General features: G+C 53.4%; 1 protein-coding gene across 1 annotated transcript in view; it reads right to left on the bottom strand.

Annotated features, from left to right (window-relative positions):
- Positions 1-4,100: 4,100 nt before the first annotated feature.
- MYCBP2 (MYC binding protein 2) overlaps positions 4,101-15,828 on the bottom strand; it is a 124,823-nt gene continuing 113,095 nt past the window's right edge. Inside the window, 9 exon segments of the mRNA XM_078602847.1 lie at positions 4,101-6,620; positions 7,053-7,218; positions 7,503-7,610; positions 7,802-8,011; positions 8,687-8,794; positions 9,138-9,326; positions 10,372-10,478; positions 11,769-11,904; positions 12,938-13,066. Of these exon segments, the coding sequence (XP_078458973.1) occupies positions 6,505-6,620; positions 7,053-7,218; positions 7,503-7,610; positions 7,802-8,011; positions 8,687-8,794; positions 9,138-9,326; positions 10,372-10,478; positions 11,769-11,904; positions 12,938-13,066 (1,269 nt within the window). The 3' untranslated portion in view covers positions 4,101-6,504.

The following is a 15,828-nucleotide window of genomic DNA, read 5'->3' as shown; positions in this document are numbered from 1 at the left end:
ACTAGAGCTGGGGAAAACGTTTGATTTGATTGACACGCAACAAAGCACCTGCACCAGGGCATGCGTCGATAAGAGGCAATCGAAGGGGCCGCATTCGTGATGTTGACTTCCCCAGGCCGTTGCCTAACCACGGGGGCGACGTCACACTACTCACGATGCTGGCAGGCGGTGGGCGGCACGTTCGAAAACAAAGTAGGCGGAAAGATACAAAAGAAACCAACTAGGGATAACAAACGAGTGAAATGAAGTCCCATCTTTTTTTTCACAGTTGCAAGGGCGAGGAGGGAAATGACATTTGTGGTCGACCGCAACTGACATTTTCCTTCCGACTGCCAGATGCCACAATCGTTGAAAAACTAAAACCCCCTATACTACGGCTAGACGAGCACGTAAAATCTGACTACAATAACCCCCCCCCCCCCCGAAATCGACCTATTTTTCTTCGCGAAAACATTTAATTAAGCAGCGCCAGTGACAAATGCAGCGAATGCGCGGCCCACATTTCACAAAGTGTCACGTTGCCATGTTTTATTCACAAGACACACACGCACACATCACGCGTACCGCCTGATATATTCACGCACGCACGCACACACTGACATCCCGCGCAAGCGGAGACAACGAGCACCTTACATTTAGCCTGGGACAGACTGCTGGGGGCAACTTCGGTTCGCGAAAACCTACACAGGCCGCAACGGCACGACACACTCCGAGCGCCTTTGTCTCCCCAGTGCTGACGATGTTCGCGCGCTCTGTTACAAGACTCGTTTAGGGCCGAGTCGACGAAGGGAGAGGCGGAGGAGGGGACAGGGTTCAGATTTGTGCAGTTGGCGCTGTGCGTGGCCCAGGAATCGAACTTGGATTGAATGGGCTCGTAAGGAGCAGTGTGCGAACCACCTTTCAAGACCGGCACGGCAGACGATGGGGTGGGTGGACAGCACCACGCGCCGCCGCCTTTGTCTCCCTAGTGCTGTTTGCACACCGCACCACGTGATTATCTAAGGCTGAGTTGACCTAGGTGATGCCCAGGACCAATTGGCCACTGTCGTTGGTCGTGAGCGGGAATCAAACTCGGCTAGCTAACCTGGCCACACGCTCGCACGAGCACACACACACACAGTGATCGCTGTAACGCGGTCACGAACACACACATACACACACACAGTGACTGTTGTAAAGCTCTCCCAGGGGTGTGAGGAGGGAATGGGTAGCAGACAATTTAAAATGACAGCACGAGTATATATAGTGCATTCCGCCGGGCGTAGCGAAACCTCCGGTCGAGATGAATTTGAAATAAACACACTTTATTTCGAGCCTCAACCCCCCCCCGCTCCCTTGTATAACAAAATTCATTATTTTAAAGTAACACGTCATTGTCAACGCAAAGGGGGAAGGAAAATAAACAAACATGAACGCAAACCACGATTCACAACAATGGAAATAGTTTAAGACCCATACGAGTTGTATCTGAATCGGACGAGCCATCAAACCACCGAGGTTTACGAATGGGTCGTCTCTGGGGGGACTCAATCAGCGGCCCAATGCTCAGGCCCGCTTGGTGCATTGTTACAGCCGGGACTCACCCCCCCAGCCCTACCCCCCCAATACCTAACATGGGCCAGCTATCATCGGAAAAATGACACGCGCGCGTACACACAACACCAAGACACCCACCACCACCACGTGGTCTGAACATTCTGTCGGGGCAAGTGTTGTCAGCAAGCACCAAGGAAGGTCGGCACAGTGCGGCGAGGTGGTGCGGTCAGGACCATGCCAGGGCCACCTTTGTCTCCCCGGTGCTGATGCTGACGTGACAAACCGGGTGTTGACTGAAGGCGGAAATCTAAATCGGGGCTACCCCAGGCCACCGGGGCTGTAGTGCAGTGCACTACAACGACACTACTGGCTCCTAGCACACACAACACAACGATCCTTCATATTAGCCCTAACAGACGGTTAGGGCAAGTGCTGTTAGAGCACCACCTATGAAGGCCGGCACAGCACACGGCGGGGTAGAGGGAGGGGCAGCACCACGCCCGTCCGCCTTTGTCTCCCCAGTGGCGATGTTTACACACCGCACTAGGTACTCATTTAAGGCCGAGCCGTCCTAGGGGAGGCCCAGGACCGGATCAGATAATCGTTACTGGTGTTGACCGTGAGCAGGAATCGAACTCGGGTCGACGGGTTTGTCGCGCAGCGCGCTGACCGCTCCCCACACATGGCACGCATTCACAGACACACCAACACATTCATACATAGCCAAGCGCTCGCACACACAAACATATAAAGACAATTACAAAGATGCCCCGTGTAGCCTGCAAAAGGCTTGTTGGGATAAGTGGCCTCCGTAGATGGCTCGCCAACAGCACTTGCCCAAACACAACAGCTGCCATTCGCCCCACAAATTGACGCTGACATCACCACAGCGCTTGTGCCAGGCTAGTTGCACTTTTGAGGCCACGTGAAGTGTCGAAGGCTCGCTGATAGGTCACGGGACAGACCCAGGTGACCATGGGTTCACTGACCGAGATGACCGACAGATGCACCCACCCGTGCTCCGACCGTGCCGACACAAACACAACATCAGCGGCCGTTCGCCACGAAGTCCGAATCTTTATCCTGGAGAAATCCCAATGAGCTACAAAGATATTTTTTTCTCACAGACGTCCAGCAATGGCGGTGACGTCACGGCGGCATTCGTGCCACGCTTGGTGCACGTAAACACACGAACACATGCGCACACGCACCCACGGACACGCCAACAACGACAACCCTAATTAAACGCGGAGGGGGGGGGGGGAGTTTATTGGGTTTTGTTTTCCATTTACCTCCCCTCGCTTCTCTTCACTCGGAAAAAAGACCCCCCCCCACTTCACCAGCAGCCGTCGCACCGCTCAAAACAAACCAACGGTTTTAAATGAACACAAATGAAGCTTTTGACACACGCGCACACGTGGCCGAACGAGCGACACTTCCCAAGGAACTTGCGTTATTACACGGAACGTCAACACTGCGACTCAAATCTTTGGGCTCGCGGATTTGGGGGCTGGGATGTGAACGCAGAGTGAAGACGTGGGAGCTACAGTTAAAGGTGAGCTCCCGGTGTCGCGGTGGGGTTTAACCACCTCTTGCCTCCGAGGTCTTAAAACAAATCTGGGACATCTCAAGGGAAGACGAATATCTCCGTGCACAGGAAGAGGGGATGACCGACTTGAGTTGAAACTGACAATGGGACCTCTTGTCTTGGGAAGACTCAGATTTCCCAGGACAGCGATCCTCAACAAACTCGGGATAGGGTCTCGTTGGGCAAGGTGGTTGTTGGGGCCAGTGTGGTTCTGGTCAGGGTGAGTGGTTGGCGAGTGTAGTTGGGTCCTGAAACATGATTAGGGGTAACGACTGGCTTGGGTTGGTTGTGGTTTTGGGTTAAGGATTTGAGCTCGTGCCCGTTTATGGATAAGGGGTGGGGATCGTTGATGGTTGCAAGAGTGGTTTAGGTGAAGGCTTGGGTGGTTCGGTTCTGAAGTACAGATAGGGGTAGGGCGAGGTTGTGATTGGCTGGGCTGTTTGTGGATCTGGGTTCGGTATTCGGGCTGGTTAGGGGTAGGATCAGCGTGCGGTTAGCGAGTGTGGTTATGGATAGGCGTAAGGCAAGGGTCTAATGTGTTAGTGCGGTCGTAGTTAGGGGTAAAGGTACAGCCTAAATGAGTTTTTGGTAATGCCTGTTCAAGGTTGGCGAGTGTGGATATCGTTATGGACAGGGCTATATTCTGATTGGCTGTGGTTATCAATAGTTCTATGATGTGGGTGTTGGCTCGTGTGGTTGTAATTAGGTTTCAGGCTCTGGCATGGTTGTCAAGTGTGGTGGGAGTTAGGAGCAGGGCTAGGCCTTTTGTTGGGGCGGGTGTGATCGCGGTCTGACCATTGTGAGAACAGGGCTAGGGTTTGTTCGATGTAGTTATGGGTAGGGAGAGTATATGATGGGTTCGTGTGGTTGTAGCTAAGCCTGGGGTCTAGACTGGTGTGGATATGGTTAAAGGTAGGGCTGGCGCACGCTTGGCTAGTTTGCACCACGCCATAACATTCCACTTTACCCCCAACAGTGACTTTAAACATTTTATTCACTTTCCACATTTTGCATCACATCGCACTCTTTTTTTTGTATACCGGAAACCCCCGCAAATGCGTCCGTGCGTGCCCTACACACATAATATACTCGTGTATTTTTATGTACGTATATATTATATTTGTTTTTATTTGTTTGAAGATAAACGGTAAGATCTCAAAATCCTGGCTAATGGGGCTTGACCATGATTCTTCAGATGCGTCTTCGTAAAAAGTTGAATGTAAAAATTGTTACCATTGTCACCGTCCAGAAGTGTAATGTTTTTGCTATCATGCCCCAGTTGTCAGTAGATCACGAGGTAGAGTAAAGCAATATTCAGAAACCTCATGCACAGCAAAAGTCAGTGGCCACCACAGCAGCCATAAAACATTGGAGAGATGGGCGGAGGGTGGGGGTTTACAAAACAGAACCGAATTATCATCGTCATCCTGGTCGCGCTTTTCCACAACGCGAAGGGGTTCATGGCAATCTTCTTCACGTGCGGTGCGATCAACCGTGGTGACTGATGGGCCGATTATATCGGCCGAGTGTTGGCTGCGAGCAGAGCTCCAGAAAACGGTGACACGCGCTCGCGACACGCCGACACGCGTGTCTGGAGCAACGCACACACTGGAATCGAGCAGCGCTCAAACCCAAAGCAAACAACTAATAACACTACCAATAACGATAACAAATGATGACAACAAAACGTAAGAATAATAACGGTACAACCCATGAACACAACAAGCCGCCTTTAAAATCCCATATGAACAATTTACAACAGAGTAGGGGGGGGGGGGGGGGTGGGGCGTGGGAAATCAAAACAAGAAGAGCAAAATAACAACGCAAAGTGAAATATGTATTTACAATTACCGTATATTCACAGTTGCGCGCTGGAGGTCGATGCCCGCGCTGCTGATCGTTAATCAGGACCGTGAGGCCACGTGCTGCCTCCGCACGCGAGGGAGTGGGGTAACATGGTGGCCTAACCCGACCCTCCCCCCCCCAAGACTCCAACTTGACCCTGACCCCATCTGAACTCAATTCCCAAGCCGGCCAACACGACACCAAACTATTCATTCATTTTCCGTGTGACCCCCCCTCCCTCCACCACAACCCACCCGGCCTAGTCGGACTCGCAACGAGTTCTTCAACGTTCTCAGCTCCGTGCGTTATGATGAGAGCCGTCGTCACCCATCCGTGGGGGGCGGCAGGGCGGGGATGAGGATTTCGTTATAAGCGATCATCTGAAAGCTGACCCCCCCCCCCACCGTCACTGCTGCACGATTGCCATCGAGCACGTACACGAGTAGTGGATGTGTGCGTGTGTGTGTGTGTGTCGTTCCCAGCAGAGTCGCGGACAGGCATGGGTAACAGTTTTATTTTCGCAATATACCTGCGCACATTTGTACAAATGAGAAATTGATAAAGGTAGCAAGTAGTAGTAGGAGTATATAATTGCGTCGGCCGCCTGTGTCTGGTAAAGGAATTGTTATTTTAATCTTTAACTTTGGCAACCGGCCAACAGCGCAAAGACATAAGTCGTGGATCGTCGGAGAAAGGGGGGGGTCGTGGCTACGAGAGACACGAGCAACGCCTGACCACGCCGTGAGTCGAAGTGCACTCAGACTCGAGAACGCAGATGGCTCAAATGAATCCGGTGAAATAAATCACAAGCTCATGAAACGCAGAGGGAGGAGGAAAAAAAACCCCACCACAGACGGAGATTTCGCTCTGAATGTCCAATAAATAAAAAGTCGTCTGGCTGTACGCCACTAGTGGAGGTTCGTACAGCGACTCCCCATAATCTTCCCATGATCCTCCCACTCTCGTCATCTCGTGCTCACCATCAAGAGACCGGTGGATGATTCGAGCGGGGCATGGGGGGCGGTGGTAACCCCGCAGCCACCATTCCCCACCGAAAACAAACCTCCGGCGCTGCTCACGTTGCCTTTAAAATATTTCTCTCGCGCGAAATCACGTTTATTATCATCATCGTCATCATCATCACCACCACCACCTTAGTTTCTCACAGCCGCCCCATGGAAGGTAAAACAGCGCTCTCGCCGGACAGGCGGTAATCGCCCACGCGTGTGGTCATGGGCAGCGCTTTCCGTAAAATGAGAACAAGAAAGACGCCCAATAAAAATACCCAACGCGGGATCCGTCACACCAGCCTGGACCGCCACTCTCCGGTTCGCGGACAGACGGACGGCCGGCTGACCGGCATCCACGATGAACTGGCGAGCGGGAGCCGCGCGCCACCCTCGGCGGCGTCTCTCCGTCTCAAGCCGGCGTGCTCTCTGTTGCGCCATCGTCGTCGTCGTGGTCGCTGCCGTTGTTGTAGTGGCCGTCGCCGCCGCTCTCTGCCATTGGGGGACGTCCCCGTTCGGACGCGCGCGTCAGAACGTGTGCGCGTTGCGGCACACGCCGCAGCCGAGGGCGAACTCCTCGCCCGTCGGTGGGTGCACCACGTGGAGAGGGCACTCAGAGCCCTCCAGCTGCTTGCCCTTGGGCCCTGCGAGGAGAGGGAGAGAGAGACCGGTTTAATCGGAGCGCCTAGTCCGCCGGGAGGCGCAGGGTTGGAAAGGGCTGCAGATAGAGGCATCGAGTTGAGATCAGAGGCTGAAGGGCACTGGATAGAGGGCAGCCAGCAGAGAATGGAGGGCAGAGAATATAATGGAGGGCAGATATTGGATGGCTGAAAGGAAAGGGGAGAGAGGAATGGTGGTAAACGGAGGAGTTTGGAGGACTAAAAGCAAAAGGTTGATGAAGAGAGTAGAAGTAAAGGGCAGAAAATACAATAAAACTAAAATAATCGATAATCCTGACGAATCATCACCTGCGCAAATCGCCAATATGAAACTCTTGCACGCGAGCGCGAGAGTTCGTGCGGAGCGATGCCCCCGAGCGCACGACAGGAGCGCATCTTGGCGCGAGGTCAACGTACCGGCGGGGCATCGTGGCAGCTCCTCCTTGGGCACGCTGGTCATGCGCTGGAAGTCGTCGTGGCACGGGTTGCAGAAGTGCGTGGTGCCGAAACAGAAGAACACTGCCACGGAGCAGCAGTAGCGGCACTTGTACTCGAGGAAGTCCGTGCCGTGCTTGGGGCACATCTACAGGGGGCGACAAGATCAGCACGGCAAGTGAGGAGGCAGCGGTGTTGGTCGTGGTAAGGAGGGTTTGGATGTTGACTGTGGCGTGTAAGGAGGTGTGGCCGCGGCGGCTTGTGGCAAGGAGGTTTGGTGGCGATTGACGATGGTGTCAACCGTGGTTAGAAGGTTTGGCCTTAGCAGGTGTCGCCGTTAGCTGTGGCGAGTAATGAGGTTTAGGGCGTGGTGGGTGTGGAGGAGGAACGGTTGTGACGGGTGTGGAGAGGAAACGACCGTGGCGGGCGGACCTGTGCACGCGACACGTCGGAGCAGCCGCCACAGATGAGCTCGCGGGGGTCAAAGTCGTCCCCGTGCCCGGCATCCACGTCGCAGCGCGCTTCACCGCCAAAGTAGGCCTGGCAGGCAGGGAGAGAGCCCAGTGGTCACACGCGGCGTGCGAGGGGCAAGCACCGTGTGGAGAGAAACCCGTTACAAGAACGCGGACACTCCAGTTATGGCGTAGGGGTTGTGGTGTTCGACAGAGCCCGGGCATGCGTCGCTTAAACACTCCCCACACCACGCGCGACCCCGCAGCATCGGTTTGAACCTTCTTGCACTTGTAGCAGACGTAGTAGGCGTAGCGGTTCATGGCGTAGCCGGCTGGGTCGCTGTAGAAGCGTGCGCCGGGCGTGCTGATGGCCTCGCTCTGGTGCAGGCCCTCGTACTCGAGCCGCATGAGCGCTTTCCTGCGCACGTCCTCGTACAGCTCCCCGATCGGCGCCAGCAGCTCCCGCAGCACAGGGTGGGCGATCTTGCTCTGTGCTCGCACGAAGAAACAGAATCACAATATTCATTTGTACTGGAGGAATCCGATGAGCTGTAAAGCTCTTTTTCAGAGATGTCCAGTAGGGGCGGGTAAGAACGGTACAACGCGGAAACAAAGACGCTGCCCTGCTGTGGCAAGGTGTTAACTACACCGCCACTACCCATAGACAGACAGATGTACACACACAAATATATACAAGAGACACACACACAGAACACAGTGTGTATCGACTGAGAATCAAGGGGGAAGTCCTCACACCAAACAGCGGCGGTGGTGATGATGAGGCTGTGAGAGCCGTCCTCAGAAGTTAGGCATCAATTTTACAACAACTACGGGATCTAGCGTTAGGAAAGAAATCAATGACCGAGGTGCGGAAGAGGCATCACCGGCATCAGCCGTGATGATTCGACATTGACCCGCAGACGTCCCCCCCCACCTTCCTCTGACATTAGCTGAGCAGGGGGAACGGAGCTGGCGGACGGACAAACCTTGCAGATGGGACCGAAACTACGGGAGGAGCTGGCAGAAGGAAGGAAGCGACAGTGAGCTGCGGTGGCATCGGACGGCATCGGCAACGATGACCTCTCAGGGCCTGAGCTTGACCTCGGCCTTCCGCCGCCGTGCGCGGGGGTTGGGAAACGGAACGGGCGAGGCGGGCGGACTGACCTTGCAGATGGGGCAAAGCAGGAAGCCGAAGGTGATTCGCGGTCCCACCCAGCGGTTCTCGAGCACGCGCCGGCAGCAGTGCAGGTGGAACACGTGGGTGCACTCCAGCTGCGCCGGATTCACGCGGGGTGGGGTGGGGGGGGGAGTGCGAGTGTGCGTGTGTACACACGTGCGCTCGGGTCAGCTAGGAGATGCAGACAGAAGGGACTGGAGATTGAGACAGGAGAGATGGCAGGCACAGGTAGAAATGGATGGAAGATGCAGACAGGAGAGAAGATTGATGCAGACAGGAAGAGACAGTAGGTACAAAGAGGAAGAGATGCGAGATGCAGAGAGCGGAGATTGGAAAAGCAGACGGCAGAGACGATGGATTCAGTCAGGAGAGATGCTAGGCACAGACAGAAGAGATGGGAGATGTGGACGTGTAGCAGAGCGGGGGGTCGTCAAGTACCTGCACAGCCGGCGCGGCAGACAGCGCCTCGGTGAAGCACACCATGCACATGTCGTCCGCGTCCTGCTTGAGCCGGCTGCTCGCCTTGCTGCAGCCGTGCAGGCAGGGCAGGCACGCGCTCTCGTCGCGCACGCCACCACACGCGTGTCCGCAGCCGTGGGTCTTGGCGCACGCCGTGCGCGCGTACTCCTGCGCACGCACGCACGCACGCAGCGGGGACGCGGCGACGTTGGCACGCGGGCAGATAGCGCCGGGCAGTCCTACAAATCTTCGGGGCAAACTCTCGCAGTTAACATTTAAACGACGTCTCGTTACGTTTGGGGGCATCATGTTTTGACGCTTGTGGTTTATTTCTCCGTGAATTCTGTGGTTCTAATTATATCCTTGCTTATGGCGACAATGTGTTCAGGAGCTATTATATGCCAATGTCGAGGTCTGTGAGCCACGACGAGAGGGATTCAGAAGAGAGTGTGTAGTTTTGCTGTTGTAATGTGCACTGATAAAATAAAGATTTGATTGATTGAATGGATTGCCAATTAAAGACGTTTTCAGATCGCGTAGGAAAAACTCAAATGAAGTGGACTAAAAACGGAGTAGTCTCACGCTGGGTTTAGTTTAGCTATTCAACGTTGTTTATTTTCGTTTGTTGTTTATATCGTCTGTACTGCACTTCTATTTGATGACTGTAATCCTGATCTGTAATGACTTCCTTCATGAGTAATTATTTTCAAATGCCCCTTTGTTCTGGGCCTCGAGACGGCAGGCGTGGCGGTCTAAATGATAAAAGAAGATGACAACGTGGGGCATCATGAGCAGTGAGCACTGATTTTAATAGTTCGATAACGAACGCGTCGTGAACGGTGGGAGCGGTGACTCGGCCCAGCGGCAGAGCAGCTCGCCGCTCATTGTTGCAGAGGCTCAAATACAGCGGCCCCCCTAATTAATACCGCCGTGAGGAATAACCATAAAAACACTACGCGCCGTCGTCTTGCTTCTCAGCGGACTTTAAGGATCCCATTATTACGTCGTTCTCAGGATCAGGCTGTCGTGTGCTGGGCATCACGGTCCAAATTCTCCAAGTTATAAAAATGACCCGCAGATCACCCATTTGGGATTGAAACTTGGCAGGACCCTAATAAAACTAGAGTTGCCAGAATCGGCGAGTCTTTCCTGGGTAAAGAAACTGGAATCACAATAATAAGAATAACGCGTCCCAGTTATTGCAGCATCGCACCTGGCAGTCGGGGTCGGTGCAGACGCTCCCGACAGCCGAGAGCTCCGTGTTACTCCGCGATGCGCAGAACCGGCAAGCCTCCACCATGCTGCTGGCCGAGGCCTTACCTGCTCAAGAGCACGCACGCACGCACGCACCCGTCGATACACGGGGGCACGTCAATACGGAGGAAAGGTTACAACAAGAAATGTCAGACTCAACGCGGCGCAACCTCAATCATGGGAACCGCTCGATGAGGCCTCCGAGGCTCGTTACTACGCGAAGAGCAGCGCACACAGAAAGTTGTGAACATTTGCCGGTTTGTCACCCACCACAGGAAGGTGGAGAGGTGAGTGGATGGGTGGGTGAGTGAATGAGTGGGTGAGTGGTTGAGAGGGTCGATGATTGGATGCTTGGGTGGGTGAGTCACTCGTTCAGTGAGCGGCTGGGTGAGTGGTCGGGGAGGTGGATGAGTGGATGACTGGATAGGCGAGTGTACGATGGTCGAGCAGGTGGACATGTGGGTGGGTGGATAAGAAAAGAAAAAGAGACGACTCTTGCAACGATTGGATTTTAACAACATCGGGGACTGCGAACCGTAAAATAAAATAAAGCAAAACTAAAAATCAAAAGGCTGTCTGTGGGATACATCCAGAGAGCTGCCGCTCGATAACCCGGGGCTTGAGATAATCGGCGTTCTGCTCAGGAGCTCGGCACTAAATTACGGCAGACGTGAGCGAGCTCATTGCCTTTTGGTGGCAGCAGCATCGGCAGCATCAGCAGCCTGGCTGACAATTTCAGACTTTACTGTGAGAAACGAGGAGCGGGAGGCACCTCTGTAGAGCGACCTTGTTGAAAGATGGGGGGGGGGCATACAAAAAAACTCCGGGCGGGGAGGGGGTAAGGGGGGGCATGACACAGTTGCTGTTAAACACCACTGAAACAAATGTTAGACGCAAAGCGCAATAAGTAATGCTTAGGAACTGCTTCTGTTTCTCTCTTGTACCAACATTTTTAGATCTGAGTATAGGAATTTAGGGGGGGGGGGGGGGGTTCAGCTCAAAGCATGGCCTGGCAGGAGGGAAGGCGATGTGGAGGGAGGGAAGGAGGGAGCAGGGCCGTAGCTAAATATTTCACCACCCGGGGTCAGGTGCCAACCTCCCAACCCCCCTTCCCTCCCACCATGCAGTGTGTTGTCCTTTTGTTGTCCACGGTTGGGGACGTACGGTGCAAAAGAAGTTCAACATACACCACCACCAGGGCCCCATCAATGTGAGCCACCAGCCACCACTGCCTACTTTGTTTACAACAATTTGGCTATCAATTCAGGTGGTGCTCCCCCCCCCCCCCCCACCACTCAGGAGGGGTGCCCGGGGCCTGCCCTGGCCTTGCTACAGCCCTGGGAGGGAGGGACATACCCGTAGTCTGCTCGCGGAACTCCACCATGGCCTTGAGTGTCTTGGAGTCGGCGAGCGCCATGAGCCAGAAGAGCTTCGTCCGACCGCAGCCCTCGTGCAGGTCCACCTTGATCGCCTCTTCCTCCTCCTTGAAGACCTGCGCGACACAGGGGAAAGGACGCCGTTTTGCCGATGACGTGCCACAGATCAGGAGTGCGTTTTTTTTTAATAATTCACATGCTGAGGCCGGCCGGCTTGGCCCCCAGAGGTCAGAGCTATCAGCTGGCACTGCTGAGATCCTGGGATCACATCACGGAGAATAAAACTAGCCATCACCCACTCTGTCAATTTTTGTATTTGCGCCCACAAAACGAGTTCGATTTTCGTAAAGGACATTAGTTTGTGGCTAAATCTGTCTGCCCCGCTTTTTTCAGCTGCCCAACTTCTTTCTCCGCTCACTTTTGTTTCCCCCCTCCCCACCACCCGCCAAGGATTCATGTACAGAATGAAACATTGGCCTCCTCTAGGGCGGAGAGGGAGACAAGGGGCTGGGCTGGGACAAAATTAAGAAAATAAATGGGCAGGCAGACAAATATACAGAGAGACACAACACCGACCGGATGGATAGGTTACGAACGTTGGGCTAACAGACAGGCAAGGCAGCTCACAGACAGGATGTACAGACACACCAGCACACGGACGGACAGACAAATAGACAATAAAACAGTCACACAGAAAGATAGCCAGGCAGACATGAGGCAAAGTGGCATATGGATGAATGTATAGGTGAGCAGAAAATCACAAAAGGCAGAGAGGCAAGGAGGATGGCCAGGCTGACAGAAAAACAGGCAGGCAGACAGACAGACAAGAACACTCAGGCAGACAGACAAGAACACAGTTATAATTAAAGGTAGGCAGACAGGACAGACAGACACATATAAACACACGCACAAGCAAAGAAGCAGACAGACTGACAAAGAGAGGCGTAGGGACAGACAGCCAGGCTAACCTAACACACACACGAAAAGAGAGAAAACCAGACAACACACTGTGCCCGAGCTCTCATCGTGAGGCACCGTGGGAGGCAGGTGCCCAGGAGGGAGCCAGTAACACGGCGCGCGCGGTGTGACGCGGTTAATATCGCGGTGTGGCGTGGTTAATATCGTGGTGAGCGCGGTTATCGGCCGCACCTGTCTCTGGTGGGAGCGTGTGCGGCGGTGCAGATGCAGAAAGCGGTCGCAGTCGGCACACAGGTTCCCGCACGCACTGCAGTGGATGATGGCCGACGTCTCGCCGTCATCGTGGTTGTCGCACATCGGCTGTGGGGGAAAACGGATCGCTCACTCGTCCATTTGCCCGCTCACCCATTTGCCCGCTCGTGCATTTGCTCATTCATTCGTTCAAACACTCGTTCATTAGTTCACTCACGCGGTTACTCGCCCGCTCGATTGATCGCTCTCGCTCACTCGTTGCATTCTCTGTGAAGGCACCGCGCCTCGGCTAATGGAAGTTTCAACGAATTCTAAGAAAATCTATCTACATTACTTTCAATTGTGGCCTCGTTACATTGGCTCCCAGTTTGCTGCCGAGTAAATTTCAAGGTTCAGTTTTTGACTTTACAGCCATTTGTTAATCAACTACTGGGTGAGGGGCTTCCCCATGCACCGTCAAGACATGTGGATTGTTTTTACCATACTTCACCATGCTGGTTAGTGCGGATTGAAGGGAGGCTAGGGACCGATTCAGATATCACTTACCACAGATGTTAGTCATGGCGAGAAATTGAACTTAGGTAGCCAGGTTCAGAGCGCAGTGAACTAACCACTGCGTCCCCGCATCTCCCGCACTTTTAACTTCAGGGCACTCGATGTTAAGCTCTCTTTAACATGACTGGACTCAAGTTACTTTCTATCGCAATCCAAATTAAGAAGATTTTGTTTTACCAGGTGAGAACTCAAGATAACAAGGATATAAGTCTTATTTGCAAAAGTAACCTGAGGTCACCAAAACGACAAAGGTTAAAACAAATAAAATAAAGTACAGAAATAAAGCAAACAGAAATCAATGGATAAAAACAACTGCGTCACGTGAAAACATCGACAATACTGTACAAACATAAATCAACGTTAAATCATAAATTCCCTTTAGCGTAAGTCGGCTCAGGCAGATCTTTTTTTTTTAATACAGGGACAATCAGGTTACAGAAACAGTGAATGGATAGTGGGTGACTATTATACGAATGTAAACAGACAAGGTCATATGATGTCAAACGCATCAATTAACCCGACCTCACAGTGCGCTGGGCGATCCAGACCTCCTCGTTTCATCATGCACACGCTGCGGGAGACGGAACCACTTTGCGTCGAGTTCCTCACCATTGCAACTCCTCGCCAGACCTCATCGAGATCTGCCGATCTCAGCTCACAGTTTTAAATCTCACCTGAGAATTAATCCGCTTCGAGATGTGTTTTTAATGATCGATTTCGCCTTTTGCGAAGCCTTCTTCGCAATATATTATCGCGACGCTTTTGCTGGTTTAATCGTTCACTCGCCCGCCTATTGATCCCCTCGCTCGCTCCATGCACTCGCTCTCCCCTATTCTGTCACTCGCTTGCGCTCACCCATTTGCTCGCTTGTCCCGTCCGCTAGCTCACTCACCCCAGCGTGTTCGCTCACTCACCCGACCATTTGTGTGCACGCTTACGACCTGCCGACCTGCCCGTGGGCAAGCGATGAATTGCCGAAGAGACGGGCAAACAAGCGCATTGCATGCGTTGGCATTTGTGTGTGCACGCACACATACACACACGAGTATCAAGTACCTGTGTACGTGTGTGTGTGTGCGTGCGTGTGATGGGGAGCACCGGTGGTGCATCCGTCAACCATTGGAGTCGGTTAACCCATAATACCTGGGTCTAATTCGTGACCTGCCCGCGAACTTTTCACACTTTATGTGATGGCCTCAATGTTCACCTCGCACTGCATAAGCATTGTGGTGGTGATGTCACCACCACTTAGTGGTGAATGGCGGCCGCTGTTGCTGTTGTACTCACGGCTGTCATGTCTGTGATGCGTCGATAGCGTGAGTGTGCATCGAGGGGAGTGGTGGCGTACCGATTAGTGCACTCTGCTACTACCCCTGCGACGAAAAGCCACGGCTAACACCAGCGGCGAGTAATATCAGAACTGGGCACGGGTCTACCCCATAGGTCGATTCAGACCCGAGAAGCCATAGAAGGGGCCAGTTCGTGGTGCTGGCTGTAACATCCTCTCGTGTACTCTGCCTGCTTTAATAGATGCTCTCTAACAGCACTTGCCCCAACAGTCTTCGTAATCAACAGAGGGGGACTTTGTCTGTGCGAGCATGCACTATTGTGTGTGTCTAATGGTGTGTAAGCTTGCATGTGTGCGGGCATGCACAAGTGCGTGTATGTTTGATCGCGTGTGCGCGTGTGCGCCCTTGATAAGGACGGTGGGGGAGTGATAGAGGGGGGCATGGGAAAAGGGAGGATGTGGTGGTGGTGGGGGGGGAAGCACTGCCCATCAGACTCGTGCATGTAAGTGAATCTGCGCACAGCGTGACACGCTGATTTATTGTAATAACCAAAAATGAATAAAGAATTACGAATCGACCTTGATTTGTCCGAGTACGGAATTTGGGCTGCGAGGCAGCACAGCGGCGGGGAGTAATGAGACTCGGGGAGCGATTGTGCGCACGTGGGAGCGTGGGAGCGAGCGGATGAGCGTGCCGAGACAGCAATTGAGAGTGGAAGGGACAGAGTATTAGAGATGAAGGAAGGAGATGGGGAGACAGGGGGAGGTCGGTTGGAGATGTGAGGGTAGAGGGAGAAGAGACGGTGAGGAGGGAGTGTGTGGTGACGGAAGATGGCAGAGACTGTGGTGAGTGTGGGTGAGTAGGGGGTAAGGATATGATGATGAGCCAGGAAGGAGGTGGGCACTAGAGTTCAAGGGACAGGTTGGGAGAAGGGCGGGTAAGAGAAAGGGGTCTGACCAAATTACTCGGAATGCGACCAATCTGGACAGTTTTCGGAAGCTAAGCAGGTGTATGTGCGGAGCGGTA

The sequence above is a fragment of the Lampetra planeri genome, chromosome 19 (assembly GCF_965212315.1).
Source record: "Lampetra planeri chromosome 19, kcLamPlan1.2.h2, whole genome shotgun sequence".
Lineage (NCBI taxonomy): Eukaryota > Metazoa > Chordata > Hyperoartia > Petromyzontiformes > Petromyzontidae > Lampetra > Lampetra planeri.
Note: the sequence above shows the minus strand (reverse complement) of the source record. Positions and strands in the feature narration are given on the sequence as shown.